This window comes from Pseudopipra pipra, chromosome 1 (assembly GCF_036250125.1).
Source record: "Pseudopipra pipra isolate bDixPip1 chromosome 1, bDixPip1.hap1, whole genome shotgun sequence".
Taxonomy (NCBI): Eukaryota; Metazoa; Chordata; class Aves; order Passeriformes; family Pipridae; genus Pseudopipra; species Pseudopipra pipra.
In genome coordinates, this window is record NC_087549.1 from 88,847,233 (window position 1) to 88,872,559 (window position 25,327).

Genomic DNA, 25,327 nt, shown 5'->3' on the forward strand with positions numbered 1-25,327 from the left:
TTTAAAGAAAAATTGATTTTATTACCAGACTCCCACAGCTGTCCAATCCCCTTGTTTATCTTCCTAATCTTAATTAAATAATGAATATTCAAAAGAAAATATGAATCTGTATTAACTGAACTGTTTTCTGTCTCTGCCTCTGAAGTGGCAATGAGAGTATGATTTAAAACTATTTCTTCTGGATCTTAGTAAAATATTTGTCACAGTGTGTCATGATAATTTTTAAAAAGCTCTATCATCTACCTAATAAATTTTTTAAGTTTATTCAAATCTTATTGAACAGGAAAAGTGCAATGAGTCATGGTTAATATTTCTTTACCTATACCAAGAAAAAAAAATTTATCAAAAATTCAGTGCTTAGGGTCCTATTCAGAAAACCTCTATGAGTCTGTAATACATCTTCTACATGATTAAAAAAACAGGAAACTTGCTTTTAAATGAATTATTCACCACCTTGAATAAATTTCCATCTTTCCTATTTGCAAAACCCCAAAGTCAGTTATGTAAATTTTAACCTACACTAATTACCTCAGGGGTGTGCAAGCTAAAGGAACGTAGATGCAGTAGAAAAAAAAAAAATCCCAGACATTTCCATCACCAGGAAGCAATTTAATAGAGGAAAAAATGTGTAAGCTTTCTAAAACAGAGCAGCCCATATAATTTTATTTTTTTTAAAATGCGTAATAGTCATTGCTGCAACATCCCTTGAATCAGAGATTTACTGGAATAAACCAAGTGCTTTTTCTCAATGGCATATACCATCGCACACATGGCAGAGTGCTTGTTTCTCATCATGACACTGGCATTGTCTAGACTGTAACAACAACCCATTGTTGACAATGGGCGTTCCCAACAAGAAGGCATGAAATGTGGTTTAGCTTCAAGTCTGTATAGACATTGAGGGCCCCTTCAGAAAATAACTGGCTAAAATCTGCGAACCACTGGATATCCTTCAGAGCTCATCTGGGACGTACTGGAAAAAGCAAGGCGTGGTTTGAAGGCAGAAGTGCTTAATCACAGCACCAATTCCTGTTCTCCATCCTGATACCAGCCCCTGCTTTAGCTGTGAGCCAGCTCCTTCACACATCTTTCTCAGTTTCTTCATCTGCTCTCTTGAGGTCTAATTACACAAATGGCCTATCTACTGATTTCAAAGAGCATGATCAAGACCACTGCTTGAAAAAGGTCTTTCAGTCTGGGCTCAGTCTAGGCACACAGTGGTGTGTATTGTTTCTACAGAGGCAAGAACCTGACTCAATACCATTAATCAGTGCTGACTTGCCGTTTTCAGTGTGAAACTACTTCACAAATGGCAGAACTAGGTTGTAGAGTACTTTTCAATTTGGAAAAAAAAATTAAACAAAACCCCACCCAAACACATCCTTTTCTCTTAAAAGAAAGACCACAAAATTCACCAAAGCTTTGAAGCAAAATCTAATTGGTTTTCTATTGTTTAGCAAAAATGGACCATTTAGGGAAAATATTTACACACACACATGCACACACGCACCCCTTTCTTGTCAGTCCTAGCACTGTTATTACAACCTTCTGGTGAGGTACTCGCCCCACTGCAATTTGAAACAGCCAGTGGAGCACTGGCCCTGATGAAATCCCACTCCCTGCAAGGAGTGCTGTGGGGATCCACCTTCCCGCAAGTCCTCCTCACCAGGTCAGGGCATAGCAGAGGCAGCACAGAAACACCACCAGTGGGATCTCCAGCAGCCTTCCACTGTCCAGAGGGATCTCACATGCGGAGGATCCTGGTGCTTCCCCTTCATTCCACTCCTTGAGATACCACACTGGTACATCATAGTGCAGGTAGTGCTGTCTTTTTAGCCGTAAAAAGATGCCCAGATAAAAGCTTTTACCTAGAATTTTCATCTCTGCATCCTAGAATATTTTTCAGTGATGGAAATGCTGTCCACTCCATTTTTACAGATGGGATAAGCAAGAGCTTACTAAGCAAAGCATCAGCAGAACTAGAAACAAACCCCATGTCTCTAGTCCCACTGGTGCCACCTAGTTCTCCTCCTTCACAGTCTGGCTGCTGCATGGAGATTCACTCCTAGTGACTTCAATATCTAATGCACTGTATACCACAAAATAAATAAAAATGAAGAACCATTTCAGATGAGGAAAAAAAATATTGCAAGAAAAGTTAACGTTCTTTTCAGGTAAAATGAAATTTTGAGAGACTTATCCTCTTCGTGTTAACTATAGGGAGATCACCAGGAAAGGGGGCAGTGAGTGGTAAATGGAATGAGTGCCCTTCATTGAAAATAATGAGTCAATAGCTGCATAGGCTTGCTCTGAAAATTGCACTACCCATTTCCTGTTGGAATTTGTGTGACCTTGTCATGGAGATAGCCACAAACCCAAAGGTAAACTTGTGCTAAAGCCTGGACATATGGTAGTATTATTGATGTGCACTCTGCCAAAAAATGTGCCATAAACTTTCAAACATGTTCTTTAAAAAGAAAGAAAAATCAACACAGCAACCCCCCCCATGACTTTTGTTCCAAATAGAAAATTAATTTACTGTTCATAAGAACAAAATTAAAAACTTAGACAATCGAGCATTTTATAACAGAACTCAAACCCACTTTTAAATTTGATACTGCAGAACACAAAATGAGATTTACTTTAGTCATGCTACAGCCTTATTATACTGAGTAATACAGACAGATTTAGTGACAACATTATAGGTTGATCATTTTGATAAATTCGTAAAGCACTGCACTATCTCTAACAATGCAGTGAAGACTGAGATAGCAATCAGTACAGGAGGGCAATATTCTGCTACCAAGGTGGATGCTTTTGTAAGACATATATATCAAAGACACTAATTTTGAACAGATATGGAAGCTAGATCCAGCTAAAGTAGGTGTGATAAACAAGGACCTGAATTTCCCCAAAACTCAGAGGTGCTTTCATTCCGAATTTTGATCCAAGACGATAGTACTAACAAATTAAAAGAATTTTAATCACTTTGCTTAAGATGCATTGAGAAAACTCTGAAGGGATGTGTGCTGCAGAGCTCCCCAACTTCTGAAAAACAAAGATTTTGCATCCCCAGACTCAAAACAGAGAACCCATTCTTCTCATTTCTGTCATGCTGTTCACAGAGGCATCACCTGTAGTTTCTTCAGAACCACTAGGTTCTGATGCTTCTTATTCCACAGTTGAGAAGGTATAGCTTCAAGGTCATAAAGCTTTGATGTCCTCATCCAAATCTAAAGAGTGTTTTTAGTGTATGCAAAGCCATTTATCAGGATGTCTGACAACCATAGCCAAGAACTGAAAATATGCAACCCTGAAATGGCATTTGCCATTGAAAAAGAGACTTTAAGTAGAAATGTGTTAGCCTGCCAAAGTTCCACAAGTTCAGATGTCTCCAGATTAGCCTAGAAATCACCAGTTACTAAGAAGCTCCATGTAATCTTAGCCTAAATAGTAAGATATAATGGAATAGGCTAACAAGATATAACAGAAGATACTAACCACATTTTATTAGGGAACACATTCTGTCCAGTATAAACTCATGTAGCACAAGTAATGTCAGTGAAAACCAAAGTGAACTATGCCAATCTATAGATCTAAAATGAATAGTTTACATTAACAATGAAAAAGAAAAAGTGTTCATAAGCCATGTAATGAATTTAAGCATTTTACAATCTTTTTCTACTTTCTGCATACTGACAACAAATCAGGACACAAACAACTGAAGGGAAACTGAAAGGAAATACTGATTAGAAATACTGAGACTTTTTTTGTGGTTTTCTCCCATTCTTCCTTAATTTAAAAATGTTTGTCAATTTCAGCACAGAATGTTTTTATTATTTTCAAAGTCCCCCACGAAATTTTACTCCTTTAATCCTCTTACCCTTCCCCAGAGTAGGTGTCCAATTTTAGGTCTGTTTTGAAGACGGGGAAAACTTGAGTCATAACAACTAATTTTCTTGTTACAGCCCCCCCAAAAAACTCATGTCCAGGTCTGAGGTTACAGTCTATTTCATCTTCCTGAGTCCGTATTATTTTTCCTTATTGTCAATAAACCAGTGCCTCACAAATTTGTCTCTATTATAATTGTAATCAAAAAGCACAGACCATAACTTTATCCAATAACTTCCATTTGTACTGGCTCTCAAATCTTCTGTTTCAAGCATGCAGATGCATTTGAACACTTTATAATTAAAAGAGACATTCACTTACAATTAGTATATGAAAATTAATTACAGAGAGGAAAAAACCACTTTAAGTACAGTTTACTGTATGATTGTCTTAAATACAACAGTGGCAATGATAAGTTGCCATGCCTAATGATTTTTCTCTGTAGAGAACAGATTTCCTCCTGCTAACCCACATCCTATTCCATCTCTCTCCTGAAAGGTATAGGTGGAAATTGTTTCACATATTCAGCTGAAATCCTTTTCTGATTTGAATGCTGGTATGAGCAATTGTATAATAACATCATACTATGGGAACAAATTAGCTTTAGTATATGTTCTCATCATAACCACTTAGTCCTCAAAGCTGCATCTTGTCTAAGGATCTGGCACAGTAATGAGTAAAAACAACAGTGCTAACAGGTTGCTTGCAGGCTGAATAACAGTGACGATTTTCCACCTTTGTACTAAGTAAATAAGCATGCATGTAAAGCAACTGGCCTCTCTTTCCCAGTATTTCTACATCTCTCAACTTACAGATAACCTGGTTACGTTTCCCACAAACAAACTAATTGGACAACTCCAAAGCCCTTAAAAAGTCGTATTACACATGGAAAGCCCAATATACCTCAAGAGCAGGAAGTTAGACTAGACAGCCTCCAGAGGTCTGGTTCTTCCCCACCTGAATGAATCTGTTCTATGAAGTAAAGGTAAAAAGTGCCATAAAGCTTAGGTTCCATTCAACAAATTCAGCTCTACTATAAGACTGCAGAAGCAAAATGTTCCAGCATTTAGAGCAAATCCTTTATCTGCAGCTCAAAATCTGTGTAGTCTTTCAATGCTGCTAAAGAGCCTCCTTTCATAAAAGCTAACAAACATTAGACTTAGCTACAGCTGTGACTACAGTTTGGCTCCAAATGTATTAAAAATACAAATAAATCAACCCTGGGGACATAAAATAATTCTAGAGAACATATGAGCAACTAAAAATTTGTTTTCCTTGTATTTATTCTTTGCATGTTTGTGCCTCTATTCATCAGTAATAGTCACTCTTTCCTTACAATCCTCATCTGAGTTCTGCTTCTTTTAACAGGTGGTCAGTACTTGATGAAGTCACTTAAACTTCATCAGGACTTGGCAATCACTGATTCTCTTTGAAGAATCTTTCCAATTGCTTCTGTTTATTGAACCATAGAAATGGACTTCCTTACTAGAGTTTATATTAGGATAATGAGCCAGAGAGCTGACCAGTCAGATTACCTTAAGCAGCAGCAAATGCAGTATCATCATTTACAGTAGCTGTAGGATTCATTGTTCCAGCTCAATAGAATATCCAGAATTACTTCAGTTGCTTAATTGCCCCTCTGATCTTAAAGTGTGAAAGAACACAATAAAAACTAAGTTAAATCATTTTCAGTGAAAAACATAAGAAATATAGGAGATTTTCATTACTTCCCTTTAAATATTTACTTAACGGAAAATCCACATGACCCCTCAACAAAGCAATCAGAAAAAATTACGATTTAAAGGAGCAGCTATATCAATATTATGGGTATTGTGGCAGCAAAGTGACAGACTATTTACAGACATATAAAACAACTTTTCCAGAGTTCTGCTTATGGTGACAATAATTTCCATGCTCCCCATGGAAAAAAAATTCTTTTAAAAAAAAGTAAAATGTATATCTGAGTGTCCGGAAACAACGAGGCAGGAACCTTAGAAATTTTGAGGGTTCCCAGGATCCTACTGAGGAAACAGGAGCAAGCCCAATAGAATAAAGATATTTAGAAATCTCCAGTTGCCAGCCTACAGAGTTGAGAAGTCCCCTAGCTACATATATTGGCATCTTCATCGGGCTTTGGGTCTGCCAGATGGTTGCTGACACACATCGGAGGGCCATGGACACTCACTAAGCAGAACATCAGAAGTCCAGGGGACAGAAGCCCAATATCCCAACCTTCAGGAAGTTCACCTTGTGCTTTTCCCCCTAAAACATAGGTTTCAATAAAATGGTTTTTTTCACCAGTCCAAGAGCAGTCTGCCTGGTAGAACTATAACGAATTTGATGAGCTTAGGCTAATTACAGATTTCAAAAGAAAATTAGGTGCTAAAGAAGATACACATAATTCCTACCATATCACACAAATTAAATGGAAACCATTACACTAGCTGATTGTAGAGATGCTTTGACACTCAAATAATGAGTGTAGCATATAGTAGCTTATTTAAAATGAAGTCACCCACTTTTAAGACATGAAACATTGCCAGCTTCTGTACTAGACCTCTAATTCTCAGGGAAAAAAACAAGCAAGCAAACAAACAAAAAACCAACAAGAACAAAAAAAACTCTAACTCATTAACATATGACATTCATTTAAAATATTGGCAAATATCAAAAAGTAGTCAGGTTTTGGCTGAGGAAAAGTCACCTTCAAAAGTCACCTTCAACTCTGCATTACTATTAGGTGCATATATTCCTACAAGGATTATCCTCATGAAGAACAATCAGAATGGATTGTACAATGCTTATCAGACTAAAGCTTTGATGAGGGGAGGTCTGCAGGTGCCATCAGGATATAAACAATCTTTAAGATCCCTTCTAACCCAAACCATTCTCTGATATGATTGTATGACAGTATTATCCAATGGGGTATAACATGAAAGTAAATGTGCATTGGTGTTTTTTATCACTGAGGTCTGATCCCACTGATTAAATTTGTGATTGGAGAGCAAATTTATCATCTAATATAGTACCAAATTTTACCCATGTGCTATCCACCATTAACCAAGGGAAAACTGATCACTCCATCATCATATAAATTGATCTCTGTGACTTGGCAAGGAGTCAGAGCACTGATGATAATGACCCTGTAAGAGTATTAGGTCTAACACCCTGAGGCATTAACCTTTGTTTAACCAAAAGGTAAATCTTTTGATGAAAGACAACATTTTATTACTATCCACCTGCAACAAATAGCTCATTTCTTACTACTATAACTCAACTGCTGGTACTGAAGAGCAAAATCTGCACTTTACTTTCAGAGGCTCTTGAGTAATTCTCATTGAGGTCATGGATCAAAACTGATTATATAGTTGTGATGATCAAGTTCTGCAAGGTGCTATGCCTTGCACAGAGGGCTAAATGCAGCATCTGAAACCTGTAGAGAGTGATGGGGTCTGTGAATAAATTACCCTTAGTAAAGAATAGTGACCAAGTTGCAGGAAGATGGTGGCCAAACAGAAAAGATGTTCTTGGGCAGTATTGATTCTTTCAGTCACTCAACTATTAATTTTTTTCAGAGAAAACCTACATAAAACTGAGTAGTCACTTTTATTGTCTCAGTTCAGAAACAGCTGAAAATCCTAGAGCTGGTATTTCCATTGCATTTAAATTAATGTATAGCAAAATTATGTTACCAAAAGCCCATTAAGTGCAGTCTCACCCCAATCAAGTGTTTGCTTCATCCTCATCAGTCTCATGTTTTGAGAGCACCTCATCTTTAATCAAACATGTCAAGTCAGCATTATGTCTTTGCATATTTCTCTGCTCTGTGTGATCAAGTTCTGCCCATAAGCGTGTGTCCCCTCATTGTCTCATAACAGATGGCTTTCTGTGGCACTCTGCATACCCAGGCTTGGTTGTACCTGCTCAGTTTCTACCACTACACGGTCCCAAAGTTCTGATTTTCCTGCAACAGAGTTTATTTTTCATTATTGAAAGCAAATGTCATTACGACTTTTGAAATCCTTAGATCTACATGGCAGGCCACAAGAAGGAGCAGTGCTTTCCAAATTTAATCTTCTTAATGTGTTTGTTAACAGAACATGGACATCTGCTTAATGCTTTCTTTACAAGAATCTATCAGGTCTCCCCTTAAGTATTTCTTGTCAACCCCAACTATCAGCTTTTGCATTTACAAAACAGGACATAAAATTAAAACAATACAGCTTGAAGTTCCAGAGTTAAAATCTAGAGTAACCCCTTTTTTCAAAAAAAAATACTATTTTGAAAAATGCATCTGCTCTTTCAAAAACTTTGAATAGTGGTAATCTCATGCACCAAGCTGCTGTTGAAACAAAAGCTACCCATTTTTGTAATGCTACAAAACAGAGAAGAAAAACAATGAACTAAGGGATACACAGTTGATGCATAGCTACCCTCTTCATGCCAATGCTGCCAGCAAAGCTCTAGTGTAAATCAGATGCCTCATTGGAGAGAATTTTTGGCAGCCTAAAAACAAACAGCAGCAGTCTAATGTATTTCTGAACCTCACTTATAAAACCAGTCTCACGTACTATAAACTCTCACTTGTTATTTTTAACCCTTGGGCTCCCATGTTTTGTTTTCATTTTGTCAAAGCAAAGGAATATGAGAGAGATGTCTATTAGACTCCTCTCAGCCCAAGGGTTAATTACTCAGTTTTGTAGACATTTGAAAATATTATGCTACCTCTAATGGCAAAATTGATAGAAGCTTGTTTCAGGCTCACTTTATGTCATTATGGCAGATTAAATTAACTAATCATAAATTATGCTGGCTAAAGTACATCTGCTACTCACTAAACCTGCAGAGAGAAGGGAAGGGGTTTTTTTCTACTGAATAAGAAGTAAATGCCATGCAGAAAATTAAAGACTTTTACAAACCAATAAACATATGTTCAAGCAACAAAAGCTGGAAGCAACCCAAAGATGTCAGGAACAGATTCTGAAGACCAATGGCAGCAGCCTAACACTGAACCTGTGGCTGCTGTGGAAAGGCACCGACACTGCAATGCTGCAGGGGTATATCCACAGATCAAAGAGTAGAGATGTACATTAAAGAATAAAGATCAATTAAACAAGAATTAGCATGCTCACATTACTGTTAGATGTCTTTGAATACCAATGACATGATGCGCATGTTTGCAGCCTCTACTTCCCATGTCACCTCTTCCATTTTCTGTTCAGAGGGGCTGAATGTATCATTTCTGTAAGCTTGCAAGGAAAAGACGGATGTAAAGATCACTGATCTAGAAGAGAATACAGATTTTTCAGTGGTCCTCTTCTTACTCTCTGCATTGTAGGATGCAGATGTAACAATTGATACAGTATCAATGTGACTAAATTCCTTAGCAGGGCATGAACAACTGAAGTTAGAGATGTGTGAGAAGCATGGAGAGAAAGAACAGGTATTCAAGACCTCTTCCTTGCAGTATAAAATGTTGAGTCCCTCTCTGAATGCTCATGGTAGACCAGCTCAATTAATCCTATTAAATTAGGATTTTCTTTGTTTTGTAATAATATAAGGAAGAAAAGCAGTATTATATTGTATTACATGCGAATTCATATATGCAGTTGTCAGCTAAAAAGCAGGATGTTGTTTTGTGATGACCAGATAAATTGTTCCTGTCTAGTAAACAAACTTCATTGAACACCTCCAAAAAGAGTCCAGGTAAGATGATCAACCTCACAGTGACCATGTCTAGAGGGAGTGTAAACAAAATACTGTGTTCCTTTAGGTGTCACAGAGGCTCATGAAACTCTGGGGGCATCTGAATAGCCCAAGCATAGTTACAGTGCGAACTCTCAACATATTATAACCTTCCGGAAAGGTGCAGCACTCTCTGTTCCCCTATTCCTGGATTTATACTCCATCAGTCCCTTGAGGCAGATGAGGCTCTTAGTACCATCTGAGTCCTTTTCCCTCATGTTTCCCTCCCATTTCATATTCTCTGAACAATATTACCCATACCACCTTCCATCCATGATACATGCAGCTATAAAAACTCTGAAGGAATGAAATATAGCTTCAGGATTTAGAGGAAAGCAGTAAGGAATAGGATTCTGTCTCTCACCAACATGCAAAGGAAATGATAAGGTTTAGTCCTGCAGTGAAAAAAAATCTAAAAACTTTTCTGAAAATAAAAAAAGCTTAGATCACCATTAGTCACTGGATAACCTATTTTAAGCCCATCAGAGCCAGCATGCTGTTCTCATGTTGCTAATTAAAAATGATAGATTCATCAATTAATCTCTCTTCCTGTCTTCTAGTCTTAGTATGAGATTTTTCAAAGGGACAAATGGTAGTTAGGTGCCCACAAGTATCATTTCAGCCCTGAAAACTTGTGCCTTTGTCAACATGTTCCCAACCCTGCCTCTTTACACTATGAAATGACAAAAAGAAAAGCTTAGAAAGCTTTGCCACCCTGAAAAACATTACAAATTTATAATTAGGGAATAGTCTTATCAACTGTACAATGAACATTGCTACATGAATCCTCCATGTGCTCCAATTTGAACTTGCTCACTGATAAATGAATAACCCTCTGTTAAATTTGGCAGAGAGAGATGTCCTAAGCTTAGTCTCTTGATTGAAACTCAATTGCAATATTACTACAGAGCAGTCAGAGATATTCCACTATTTAGGAAAGAAGCAACTAAGGCAATCTGTTTTAATTCACATTAAAATGGAGACGAAGATAAAGGTCCTGTTGCTAGCTTAGCAAAGTGCCAGTCACATAAAGCATGTGAAAGTGGTTATCTTTTCCTCTTTCAATATGTGTATCACCAGGCAGAGAAATAGAATTGGGGTGTACAAGGTTAACAAGCCAGCATCATGTTATGAAGCAAGCGATAAAATTGTCTTACAGTTCTTAACTCTGACCTGTTCCAGTGAAAAGCTGCCAAGCAGAATTATGTCATCTTGAACATCTCTCTCAAACTGTTCAATATACGAAGGAATCTCTTCATCTTCAAGCTCCCTGTGAAGGTCACATGCCTTACTGGAGCTGACAGGCATCACGGATTCTGGAAAATCTTCACTGACGACATGGGCTGCTTGAAACAAAAGTGGAAGATTATTTCTTAGCAAATGGGAGTTTATTCACTGGTTAGTACCTTCTCAGTTAATATGTTTGGCCCACCAACATTTTAAGACAACAATTCATGCCATAAAATGAACCGTAATAAATAGCATCAGTAAAACAACTGGTGAGTGCCAAGTGCCAGTACCAGAAAAACTGTCCTCGAGTGCAACATCTGCATTCAGGTACAAATTTAGCAGCTTGTTTCTTAAACACTTTTTAAAAGGCATGCTCTACATTTCTATGGGTACTTTGCTTCCCTGTAAATCTTAAAGGGACTGGGATCTGGAACAACCTTGGTTTTCAGGAGTAATAACTGCAATTGAGGTTTTTGGGAGTTTTAGGTGAAGCCATACCAAGCATTTCATCATCCTCTTAACTCCTCACAAATGATTGGATTCCTTCCCTAGGTGTGCACATGCAACTCCTGCCTAATTAATCGGATCCAGTTCTGCTCTCACCCACATCATTACCCTGATTTCACTGTGATGACAAATGCAGAACCAAAGGGTACATGCCACACATAAATAAAAATAAAACCCATTCATAAATTCACCCTTAAAGAGAAACTTTGTCCTTTTTTCAGTTTAATTGATCATGCTACATTAAAAAAAATAGATCTTCTCATTGATATCTGCTACAGTACTAATACTAGTTTGGGCCATAAATAATAACAAAAACTATTTTTGCTCATTTCTCCATGTTAGAATCACTAAAAAAATGACAGATACCAGATTGTCCATGTCTGACTTTCTTGCATCATATTTCTATGTGTAAGCTTTTATAGTTCTCTGTGCCTATCTCTTTGAGAAACTGCCATATCTAGTTATTTACTTCTCTTTGTCCATCCTATGACATGAAAGCAGTTAAAAGAGGATTTTTTTCCTCGCTCCCCTTTGAAGTCTTTCATTCTCTAATGAAGACCAGAAAAGGAAAGATAAAACTAAGGCTATTAACATTTTCAGATTTGCTCACTACTCGTTGTTTAATGATTTTAATTGTTGAACCTCCCGAGTACTTAAATCACCTCGGTGCCACCAACACACAGGAAGTAGGGTGGGTTTTTTATTTAATTACAACAGGATACAATTCAAAATCATGTTGGGGGAAGTGTACAGTAGATATAAACAACCTAAACCATTACCTTAGGGTACACATCTCTTCATGTAGAATTTTACAAGCCTAATGAAAAGTGATTTGACCTACACTATTAACAGCAAAAACAAAACAATATTTACTTTTAAATTTACTGTAACATTAAGGGTTTGGCTAGAGAGAGAAAACCCAGGAAGCACTGGAAAAAGAAACATTGCCAAAAGCAGAAGATGAAGCATGTCTTGTTCCCCTCAATGCTGTGTTGTGCACAACAGGCCATACTCTCAGCTGGTATAAATCAGCTGCTTTACTGCTTTCACAGGAGCGGTGCAAGTTTACGTCCTGGGAAGTCAGTAGAATCCTATCTCAGGATTCTCTGGGTGTAGAGAGATAGTCCTTATATATCAAAACAAAATAAAACCACTTGGTTCAGAAAGACAACCACGAAACAATTAATCAAAATATCATTTTTTTGGTTTTTTTGTGTTTCTTATTTTGTGAGGAGTCATATTAAACGAACTCAGTTTTGATAGGAGACACTGGGCTCATTAGCACAAGTTTTGTGGAAAAAGAGCAAAAGAAGAGAAAGAACATTTTAAAAGGCCTTTTCAAGGGAAGCAACTGCTAAAAATACAGAGATAAATTACATTTTAGATTTGAAAAATATTTGATACATATGTTCATTTAAGCATAGTTGGAAAAATTGTTCATTTGCCTGAGTCAGAAACAGTGAGAGAATAGGGTTAGTTCAGCCAGTTACTCCTTTCACAGTAGCTTTGCAAAGAAACCTCTTGAACTTGGTCATTATTAAGTTGGTCCTTGTTTGAACTGATCCACAGTTTGGAGGCTCAAGTGATGCCCCAGAGCAATACTTGACTAAAACAAAACAATCAAGCCCTCCTTGTACAAAAGTAGCCCCATCTACTACTTTATGTACACAGAATAAAATGGCTGGAAATTTATGAGGAAATTCATTAATAGATTGATAAACTAATTAAAAACTTATTGCTTCAAGTTGTTAGCATGGGCATCAAAACTTTTCATTGCCTCGGCTGTACTTAGCACCACAAGTCATACTTTCCTTGTAGTTTAAATCACTTCTCCTCCTCAGCACAGGCTGTATCTGCAGATGCTGTGCTGTAACTAAAACAATCTCTCCGGTATTAACTCGGCTGCTTTGTGACTTCATTTACTCCTGCCTTTGTCCATCAGATAGCAGCACTTTATATACTGAGATGATAATTTAAAGGGTAGGTCAGCAGCAGACTACACATCAGCATAGGTTTGAATGCATAAAACTGCTATGCACTCCACACGGAAAAAGAATTTTGGCTATCTGCTTCTAAAAAATTGTGTATAAATTGTATCTAAAGAAGTCCATTGCCAAAGGTTCATGCATTGGTTTCAGACAACTAAAATGCTGCAAAACCTGGCACTTCAATTTTGCGGTTCTTGCCAAAGAACAATATAATAGTAATTATTTTTTTATGGTATTCACCTAGCATCATTTAATATGTGCATGGATCACAATCTTACATTGTTTGAGAGATTTTATCACTAGGTAAAAAATATACAGTGTACATTTTTAAAATCAAACCACATATATTGTCTTTTGAATTGCTTATAGTATGAACGAACACATACCACAAGAATAACCAACAGGTTATTCAGCAACAAAATGCTTTAAATATAAAATTATATAAATTTTGAGCCATGTTCTTTCCTTTCCTTTGGGGATCATCTATTAATTAGGACTGTATGATTATGTGATTTTTCAGCTCAGTGGTCAAACAAAGAAACGAAGCAGTTCTGTAAGAGTGGAACCAAATGAATCCTAGTTTTATACTGATTTTCTGATGTCTAATAAGGGTCAACTCCCATATTAGCTTTTCCCTCAGTGGAGACATTAATAATGCTTGTCTTCTCTGCTCAACTGCCTGCTTCCACAAAACTGGTAGGGAAGTCATACCTGTGAGTCTTGCTCTCTGTTAAAAAAAAGGTTTGGAAATGAACAAGTTCAAAAATCGGGGAGGAAAACCAGGCAGAAATAAATACACCCTGATACATGCACACAGAGATGGAAACTGCAGAAATCTCACTTCCTCAGGAAAATCTTTCTCTTTTCTGGATTTTATTCACCCAAGCAAAGCAAATTAAAAATTCAGCTAGAACAGTGTGCAACTTCACACCCAGGACTAGCTCTGATAGCCATTATGGCACTCTTAAAAGCACTGAGGCACTGCTTGAGACACATAACACAGTGGTCCGCAGTGTCTCCCCAACTTGCTCCAACTCCCAGGGGACTCTGATGTGCATATGGAGTGTGAGACATGCATGCTAATGCATTTGCTTGCCCCTTCACTTTAGCCACTCAAAAAGCAATGGTCAAGTCTAAGTTAGTTGTCCAAGATCCTTCTAGAGCCAAAGGAAAGAGAAAAGCAGCTTCCAAGGTGTAATTCTTCTAAACAATGAAGGTGTGAGGTGAGCTGACTCACTGCCCAGAGGTATTTCTCCCTTTCTCTCTCACTACTTTGGGGGAGCCCCAGTGGGGCTAAACTTTCAGAAAGCTAATGTAGAGGGTACTAGACCCCACCCTGAGGCAGCCTATAAAATGACATCAGACATTGTCCTTCATCATACGGCATTATTTTGATGATAAAACTACTGATGAATATGAAATGCTATAAACACTTGTAAACAGGGACTAGATAAGTACCACAGATAGACACCCCATGTCAATCTTTCATAGAGAAATAATGTTGGCTTCACCGCCAAGCATGGTTTTATTTTCATCTATGTTGTTGCATGATAAAAGCAACAATCAACCTGCAGCATTGCTATTATCTTTTTCAGTAATGTGGATCTCTATATTAACATATAACAATAGGGAGCTTGCTGATAATTTGTTAAAGGTTTTTGCTTAAAGTATCTGTGTGAATTTAGTTGTGATGGTCGCACTTTTTTTCCTTGCATTTATGCTGAGGTAAAATGGGTTTCAAAGATGTTACTGATATGACCAGTGCCAGTTCAAGAGATTTTTCAACCCTAGGTGAATGAAAACATTTACATCTTCTAGAGCAAAGATGCCTATAAACTAAATAGTCATAAAACATGTTGCAGCTCCTGGAGCTCCAGTGCTGTGGGCAACCACTTACTTGGTCTCTTTGGCAGAGTAGGCCCTGTATTGTATTGTTGAAATACAACAGGAAACTTCATACAGATACAAAGAACAGAAAATACTTTTGCACAAAAGACCTCTGCTGAAAAAGGAGAGAGGGGATACATAAAAATACAAGGGCAGGTCAGAGCTGGGTCTTGTACAACTGTCACTTCTCCTGGGATGAACCAGAGGAGAGCAGTAGACATGGACCTCGCGTAAAGAGTGTAAAGGTAATAGTCTCATGAATCAACTGGGTTTTTATTAATGCCTGCAAAAATAAGTGAAGCCAAAGTAAGGCTGTTGGCTTGAGGTGAAGAAATCTCCTATACTTTATTGCTTTTACTGTAGATGGAACATCAATATGTATTTTCTAACAAAGTCACAGGAAATATTTTCTTACTCATATGATACTGTAAATCCTTATATAGATAACCTTCAACAGCGTGATGTCACCTGTGTATCTGGCAAATGGTCCACCCATTTACCAGCTTAAGAAAGGATTTGGATTTCTAGATTTGACTGCATAAGCAATGGTATTTCCAGTTTTCTTTCCTAAGTGTGTAATTCAACATGCAGTGAAGTAATCTAGAGAAAGCACGCCACTTAAGTTACACTTTAAACCACATAAACATGACTCAAAACAAAAACATTTGGAGAAAGAGACCTTACAGGCTTGCATTAAAATCAGCATCCCTTTGACTTCTGAGTTCAAGGGGATGGATTACCCACTCTCCTCCCCACATGCAGACTCAGAAGAGTTTTATTTTCCTTTATGCAATTGATTTTGTTATTTACCTTGGAAGTCCAGCATCTTGTTTTCTTCATCTAGAAGCTTCATCAGTTTAGAGTACAGGATTTGTTCATCAGATTTTTCAGGATCTTAAAAAAACAGCAGTGAAACAGATATTGTTTCTTCCTGTCGTATTTCAGGAAACATTATTTTAAACTAAAAGTAGAATATAAACATAGGAAGCCATTTGACACTTAAAGATAGTTTAGACAGTGCTCCTTTTGGAGCTCAGAATAAAATTACAGTAACCTCTTCTGTGAAAGACAATTTAAAATAAAAATATAATATCATATATTTTTAAATGGTGAGCCTGATTATACCTTGATCTGGACTGAAACTGGTTTATTAATTCTGCTAATAGAGTAGCTGAAATGATTGTTTATATTCAAATTGTCAGAGAAATTCTGTTTGACTCTCTATGAAAATCAAAATACCCAATTTCTATTCTAATGTGATTTTGGATCTTCATCAGAAATTTTACCTTGCTCTCCATAATACTAACATGTATAATATTAGTATCAGTAATTATAGCACACTATGAATTTTGATTCTGTGGCTGGTCAGTCATTCGAATTGTCAGTAATATGTGCAGATTTTAAAAAGCAGCAAAGGACATGCACACTTACCTTTTTCCATGAGACCTAAAAAAAAAAAACACCTTAAAGGTCTATATTCAAGGGTGAAATGAGCAAGTGGGACTGTCTTCTCTCCAGATCTCCCAGACTGTGACTTCTCTAAGCTGCCAGTGAAGACAGGCAGATAGAAGGCCAAAGAAATGCATACAAGACAGGTGGATTGAAGTACAGCTACAAGCAACCTTGAGTGGCTTTTTTTAAGTGCTCGAAAGAATCTCAAAGAATAAATTTTCTTTACCACAAAATTTCAGAGCCAAGTTTTCTGTTACACTGAGCATTCAAGGAAGGTGGTCGCTTCTGCAAACCTCTTTTGAAAGTACAGAATCTTTTACATTTAACACTGAAATGTCCCCCTGGTGAAGGGGTCAAGCAAATCCATAGTGAGAAGTTGTTTGTTCTCAGAGCATTATCAACTCAGAAAAATGTCCAGAACAAATATAATTTATCAAAGGTAGAAAAAATAATTGTCAACATCTTTATTTTCACAAAATAACCCATTAAAGAAGAATTAGTGGCTGAAGATTTGCTTTTCACCAGCTATTCTCTTTGGGCATTGGGCCTGACTTTCTTAAGCCCTAAGAAGAGTGTAACTTTAAAATTTGCCCTGATTTCTTCATCTTTTTCTGGTTTTGGCTTTTGCTTGTGGCAAGCTGCTAGCTGGAAAGAAGAGATAAATCAATAAGGTTTCCAGTTAGGGGATGATTATGCAGGACCATGCAGTTCTGACCATCCTTTATCTCCATCCACTATGCACAAATGTAGTTCAGCTTATTTAACACTTCTGCAAGGAAAAGAAAGCCAGTGAGCCTGGTTTTTGAGTATCACAAAATCAGACTCATTAAGGTGGGAAGGTACTTTGGAGTCCATCTAGCCCAGTTGCCCCTGCTCAAACAGAGCCACCTAGAGTCAAATTGTCCAGGACCCTGTCCAGGCAGCTTTTGAATATCTCCAAAGTAGAAGACTTGCTCTTGGCAGAAGTGTTGGTAAATATGCCATTATAACTGCTCTACAGAGGTCAACACAACCAAGTACTTGAAGCCAATACTGTTGCTAATAGACTTTTAATAAGCAAGTGTTACATATGAGTGACATTTTTGCCAGGACAAAAAAGGAGGAACACCAAAGGACAGCTGTTTACACATGGAACTCAGGTTTAGCATGATATGCAATTGCCTAAAACTGCCCCCCCACTCCAAAACCAAGAACCCAATGGACTTTCTAAGAGCCTTCTTCTGTCCCCAATTTTAAAATAAGTAAATAGATAGAACCCTTACCACAAAATACAAAATCTGCATTTAAGGTTAAGTGTATCACTCAGCCTCTTCAACACAGTCAAGAGAACATTTTCTCCCAGTGAGAACTGTCCTTCCCATATATCCCTTGTGTTACCACTAGGCACACATGTACAGATACAGAAATTTAATCTGCTTTTCATTTTCTGGTTATGAAGCAGATCTTGACTCACAAAGCCTACTTGCAGGATAAACCAATGCAGGACCAACAGGAAAAAAATCTTTCATTTAAAAACTCTGAGTTAGAAGTTGACTTCCAAGGTATTACACTGCTGTCCTACACAATGAATGTGGAAATTACTGGGATGAGATGTAAACCAATCTTGATAACCCCTGATTTTTTTTCACCAGAACACAGAAATTCAAGTTACTGATATGCATTACAGGCTGGGTTTTTTTTAAGTTACACAAGTTTTTGTCTCAAAAGTTTAAAACCTTCATATGCCCTCAAAGTTTCTCATGAATTTCAGAACTGAACTACTTTGAGACCCTTTGTAGTAAATAACTTTTTATAATCTGACTACATCTGCACAACTAGAGAGTCTCTGCAGTACAAATAAGTGCACACTTTAAAAAAACAAAGGGATAGACACGTAACACAGGAGAACTGGATCTTGCATGCTATCAGGTTGTTAGGGCTTAACAACAGGAGCTGGGCCAAAGCACTCAGTGCATAGCTAAGCACTTCATTACCATGATGATGTTCTTACTTAAGTCCATGCAAATTCAGGCAGGCCCGTTCCCACCCTTTTTTATCTAAAAGCCATGACAGCAGAGGAGAATTTCCTCTACTAGACAATACCTCCTGGTTAATCTCTCTCACACCTATGCATAACTTCTGTTCTTCCATCTCTGCAGAGTCACACCCTCCCACCTGTCCCTGCCGTCCCCAGACAGCAAAGCTAAACATCTCGGATAAACTAGGGGGAAAAAAAATAACAAAAAAGCCTCCTCATGCACTTTGGTGCAGTCTGGGGTTTCCTTCTATTAGGCAAACACACATTCAATTCAGTAATAAAATTGCTCTCCAAGGAGGACTTTGGGAGCAGGGTTGCGAAAAAGCTGCAGCTTAGCACTCAGTTCTGGACTAACTTCATTAATTAAAGAGAACATGATGTAGACAATACTCTTGGAACACGCTTCTTTTTGCTACAGTAGCAGAGCGAATACAGCGCAGCCTCATTTTTACCCGCCCATTAACTCACTGTCCTTGATCAAAGACTATGTATACTGCCTATCCTGTTCAGAGCAGTTAAGGCTTAGAATTTAATTTGTAAACCTCAATATTTAAATAGAACTGCATATGTGATCTCTGTCACCTCATTTTCATGAATGGAAAAGAATATTCTGACACCAAAATTACATACTTAATTCTGTCTCACCTTCTTCACTGACCTCCATCCCACACCGCCTTGGGTTTATTTCCTCATCCATCAGCGGGTCAAAGTAATTTCTGCTGTATTCATTTCCTGTGGAAAGCACATGAAGTAAGGGTCAGCGATTATTAGAAGCACATGAACTAAAATGTTAATTTTGAAATCGATACCAGCAAGCAAAGGGGCATTTTTTTGCTACTTTACAAGCTTAATTTTTTTAACAAGTCCTCTAAGCCTACTGGTACTGCAATTATCTTCTTGTGAAAGGTCAGAAAAGGTAATTCTGGAAACAAGTGCACTTTATGTTACTTTTGCTCAGGAACTAATGAGAAAAAATTCTCAAATTTAGATGATGGAAAGATAAGAAAAATTTTTTAAAAAATCCAGCACCCCCAACATAAGCCAAATTATTCTTGAAACACATTGTACAAGTGAATTATCCATACTGCAGAGGAATTTGTGTTTCACAGCTGACCCCTCCAGTTTCAACAGTTTTAAATTTCACCACTGAGGTTTCAACGTCTGGTGCATCTTTAATACTGTATTCAACAAGAGAAGTGTTTAATTACAGAGGAGATACTAGGATACTGCCTCATTAATCTGAACTGCAATTATGCTCAGTTGGACTAGGTAACTAATCCAAGATTTTGATGGGGCAAATCAAATCATGTTAGCACTTTCTATTTTAACAGCTAATTTTATCTGCTCTTTAGAAAATAAACAAGTTTACAAAAAAAGTAATTTGTTAGAATTATCAAGAAATAATGCAGCATCTAGCTGCCTAGAGGAACTCATGATAAAAGCCAGAATTTTCCTTATACAAGGAGGGAGGAAGGACTTTTTCCTCAAAGTATGTTCTTTCTTCAGCAAAAATGCTACACTATTAAAACCATCCACATGTTTACTGCATTTGCAAACACAGTAAATGATAATTAAACAGAAAAAAAATGTAAAATAATTATGTCCATAACAAATTTTTAAATGACTTGAATCGACATTGATCTATATCCTGACAAATACATAAAAGCTAAATGTATGAGGGGGTTAATTCATCCTAGATACCCTATGGTTGTCTACAGTGTATTTGTTTTAGGATCAAAAATAATCCAAGCAGCAGCTCCTTTTCAGAGACTAAATGAAACTTTGATATGAAACTAGGTTTAATTTATATTTCTGCACTGGCACATTTTGACTGTCAGTCTCTGTTCCTTCAATGTAGTAAGTACAAGAACTGAAAATTTGCTTTACCTTGAGGTCTCAATAAAGAAAAAATAAATGAGTTTCATTTTTGTTACTTTATCTGTCAACAACTACTAGGCTGGTATGAATCTTGGCAGTATGTAATCAAAGTCTTATGTACTGCAATAACAGAGCTATTCTACCTTATTCACTGTAATTGTTTTTCTCTAGCACAAAGCATCGTGATGTTATATGAACACCCCTTCATATGCTGGGCACATATTTCACCTATGTGCTAAAAAAGATAATGATGATGTATTTCTTTATTCAATTACTTCATAGATGTAAATTGCTGGAAAGTGTGTTGCACCCATAGAAACAATACTCAGCTCTTGCGTAGTTTTTTTGCACAATCTTACCATCACAACGGCTTTTATTGAATTTTAATATCCCATGTGAGTCTGGTGTGAAACTTTGAGGACTAGACTTTTGGACAACTCCTCTGGACAGAATAATTGGCATTTAGGAGGAAGTGTCATGTTATATTTGAGGCTGCAAGGCGTGGAAACCATTATTCAAAACAGAGATATGTTGACAAATACCATTAAATAGCTTGCTCTTTGGTCTTCTTCAAAGAAAAAACAACCTCAACAGTTTGAGGAGTATGAGATATTTTGTCCAGGGCTTTGGCTCTGTCAGAAGCACATGCAGTTGAATACAGATAGTTATGCAGAAGTAAAAAGAACCACCAGGCTTGATTTCTTCAGTGCAACGTACACACCTTAAAACCTACACAAGCAGAATGAGTGGAAAACACAAAAATCACATCTTCGTAGTGATTTTGTAGATAGCAAGCTATTTTAAACTGCAGGACTCCACAGAAGACTTTTAATGAGGCTTTCAGAAGAGCTGAAATCACTGCAAACCTTAGGTCACATCTGGGGGGGGGGGTGCCATTTGTGGTGGTTTTGGTCTTTTTCCCCCTCAGCTCAACTCACACCTTGAAAACTGGTGTGACCAGGAGGTCTGGGATCTGGGCAGGTCCTAAAATTTGTCAGGGGCAGTGGGAGTTGCTTTAGTTTTAAAATACAAAATTATCAATTTTAGTCAACATAACATAGTGCCCAAGGCATTTTGCTAATAACATTTTGTGAGCATGTGAACGGATTACTAATCATTTCACATTTGCTTTCGGAAATATTTGAAAGTGTACAACATGTAAATTAACAGTCCACTAAGGAATTCATATTGCTCTACTTTGTGGTATAGACACAGTAAATGTTAGTACAGAGCTTGCTTGTAGGTATTTTGAACAGCAGCATATAGCTTGGTGTTTTCAGAGAGCAAGTTACTTTGAATACCTGCTCCTAAAAAGACTTGGCCAAATTTAGAAACTTAGGTCTTTGTTTTGACCCAGAGGTTTCCTCAAACCCATTAATTCAATTTGAAGTCTCATTCATCCCTCAAAGTTGTGTTATTTCATGTGGAAAATGTGATGGATCATTCAGAAAATCAGAATTGACATACAAAACTACAGATTATCTATAAATTGAAATAAAAATGGAAAGAAGGGTGTTGGTACAACAGTGACCAGGTGGGAATTTATACAGTTTAATTAAAGCAAGAGGAGTTGCTAATAAAATTAGCATAATCCTTGGATGCAGCCCATGGGACTGTATACATATTACTAGGACTGGATGAAACTTAAAAGATGCCTGTTAAACTAAGATGTCTGTAGTCAATTATGCAGTCTATGTCCTGAGAATACCACACCAAAAAGGCATGACTAAGCTGCATTTTTACATCATCTTCTACTCCACAAAGAAATCAGGTTGTCTGTATCAATTACACATCAAAGATATAGCATGGCATTTGAATAAAAGGCAACTATTCTATTCATATTGTACTATTGATCTAGTTTTTTAGTTTAATGGAAGAATAGACAAAACTCTATTTCATCTGTTAAGTGTCTTTTGACCAGTGTAAAAATTAAGGAATTATTAATAGCCAGGTGACTGATTACTAAAAGCTTGAATAAGCAATAATATTGGTGCTTGTTTTCAGAGTGATGCTGGATCTTCAAGATAAAAGAAAAAAAATTTGGCATAAGCCATCTTTCTTTAGAAGGCAGTATGCAGATTATGGTCTGTGCAAACTTACCTTGCTATGTAACAAGTCCCTTTTCAGACAGCAGTGTGGTCAACACATCTACCAGTGACTTGATAGAACCTTACTGGGCATTACTAAGGTGTGACGAGTTGACCTTGGCTCGATGCTAGGTACCCACCCAGCCACTCTATCACTCCCCTTCCCAGCTGGACAGGGGAGAGAGTAAGATGGAAAACAACTCATGAGTTGGGATAAGGCAGTTTCTTAAAGCAGAAGCTAGACGAAAGCTTGCACGCACAAAAGCAAATCAAAAGATAACATGGTTTGTTCTCTACTTCCCATCAGCAGTGATGATTGGCCACTTCCAAGAAGCAGGACTTCAGCACGCGTAATGGTTCCTCAGCTGGCAGCCATTGGAGACAATGAATGCCTGCCTTCCTGCTCCTTGCCATAGCTTTTATATCTGAGCTGATGTCATACAGTATGGAATATCCCCTTGGTCAGTTTGGGTCAGGTGGCCTACTTGTGTCCCCTCCCAGGATTTTGCCCTTAACTGGGGGGGGAATGTTACAGTGTTGGTGCTGTGCTCAGCGGTAGCCAAAACACCGGTGTGTTATCGACACCCTTCTAGCTGCCAATGCAAAGCACAGCACTGTGAGGTCTACTATGAGGAAATGAACTCAAGCTCAGCCAGAGCCAATACATAAGGCAACTCATAAAAGCTTTTTGCATAAGATAGAATAAGACAGAGGCATTTTCGAAAGATGAAATCCCAGTCTGAGAGAGCATTCTGACCCAAAGTGCTCTTGGAAGAGCAGCTGGAAATGGAAAAGTGTAGTTCTCCTTTCCCAAAACTCTCTTAAAGCATTGATTTCAACAGGAAACCCTGTTAGGGAACTCACTCATTCAACAGAAATGAACTTAGTTCCCTAGGAATACTTCTCATTTTACTTAACAGATATGGCCCTTTGGGCAGATCAAACTTAAGGTTCTGTGTTACCATATTTCTGGGTTTCTTTATGACAGCCAAAGCAGCATCCTGGGGTCAGACTTGGATCCCACCTAAGAGAGGTGCACACTTCAATTTGGCCAGCAAGAACTAAGACTTGGGACCAAAAGAAAGGGAATACAAGGGTCCCATCTCCTGCATTTCCAACTACTTCACTTACCTTCCCTCATGGTGGGTCATGTGACTAGCACTCCCACTCACCTATTTTCATGATTCAGTACCTACATTGATAAAGTTTGATATCTGCAAGTTTCTTCTTTATAGATACAGGCCTTTGCTTCTATTCTGTACTTTGAAAAACATCTCTGAAGAACCTTAAAAAATTCATTCAAAAGAATTCTAGAATAAGAGAGGGAAAAGAAGCCTTTCACCTTAAAAAATCTCACAGAATGCACAAGTAAAGAGAAACAAAAATCATCAACCAAAACTGCATAAATAGTGAGAGTTCATGGACAGTGAAAAACTGCTTTGGTTTCCAGTGAGTTTATAGGTTCTTACTTCATTTGAACAATGATTTAAAAGTGTAAAATAATGTAGGAAAGTTTGAAACTTTCACAAAAAAAAATATGACTTTTTATTCCAAAATTTTTTGTTGCTAGATTTACTTAGATCTAAAGGTTATGAAGATGTTAAAAATGAAACTATAGTCTTGTAGTGAATTGATACATAACCTATAAAACAATGTTAGCTCTCCATTCTCATTTTGGCAAGGAAAAAAAAAGGATTATTGTGAGCCAACCAGAAGTTATACTTTTAGTTTGGGTTTTTAGTTGTCCTTACTGAACCATGATATTTGTCACCATGATATTTACCTCAGCTCATGTTCGTTACAAATACTTTTAATTAAATCTCTATATATAACCTAGATCAGACTAAATAACTTCTGAATGCCTTAATTAAGACTCTTTTGTTATTTTAGATTTATATTTAACATTATTGTTTATATTATAAGTATAGATAAAGATTTTCTATTGTAGATCTAAAATAACATTCTTGAGAAGGGCACCTTTATTCCAGATTACGAAATATATGGGAAAGTGGTAGCGAGTTTTACATAGAGCTTTCATGAATACCTATCAGTATTCAATGAAAAATTATGGCTAATGGCATCCTCAAACTGAAGACCAAGCAAGTGACTGGACAGTAGAATTTATCTTGAAAACACAGCTTGTTACACACTACCAATGCTAGGCTACTTTTCAATTTTTAAAAAGTTTTAAAGGTATCATATGTCATTTTCCTTATCCTCAGCAGAGACTGTAGGCAATGAATAAATCAGATAGCTGTGTCTTATGTTTATTTTGCAAACCTTGAATAAACTCACTTGTCAGCTTTGACAGGACGCTGGTAAAGGGGCTGTTCCTGAGCTAAGCAGCGCAGACCGTGCCGCGCCTGCCCCGACTCTTGAAAAACACCAAATTGCGCTCATGGCACCCACTATTTTTTCCCGCCACTCCACTCCTGGAAGACTTGCCACTTTTGCTGCTGTTTAAGCAAAGGTACAGCATGGAAATTCGTGGGGGGGGGTTCCTTTTTTTTTTTCCTTTTTTCTTTTTCCTGCAGGCAACAGAGGGCACTCTGCCAAGGGATGCCAGTGTGAAACCTGCTACTTTTCCTGGGGACACACTGTTGGTCGAAGGCGTGAGAAAAAGATTTACTGATGATGGAGTTTAT

General features: G+C 37.4%; 1 protein-coding gene across 4 annotated transcripts in view; it reads right to left on the reverse strand.

The window, feature by feature from the left end:
* Positions 1–25,327, reverse strand: part of LOC135418610 (uncharacterized) — a 182,524-nt gene that overhangs the window by 124,593 nt on the left and 32,604 nt on the right. For 3 of the 4 annotated variants that reach the window (XM_064664081.1, XM_064664074.1, XM_064664059.1), the window contains exons 5-7: positions 19,363–19,449; positions 16,059–16,142; positions 10,810–10,982 (exon numbers count right to left, since the gene is read on the reverse strand). In XM_064664081.1, the coding sequence (XP_064520151.1) occupies positions 10,810–10,982; positions 16,059–16,142; positions 19,363–19,449 (344 nt within the window). The remainder of the gene's footprint in view (positions 1–10,809; positions 10,983–16,058; positions 16,143–19,362; positions 19,450–25,327) is intronic. The other variant, XM_064664068.1, reaches the window with a different exon arrangement.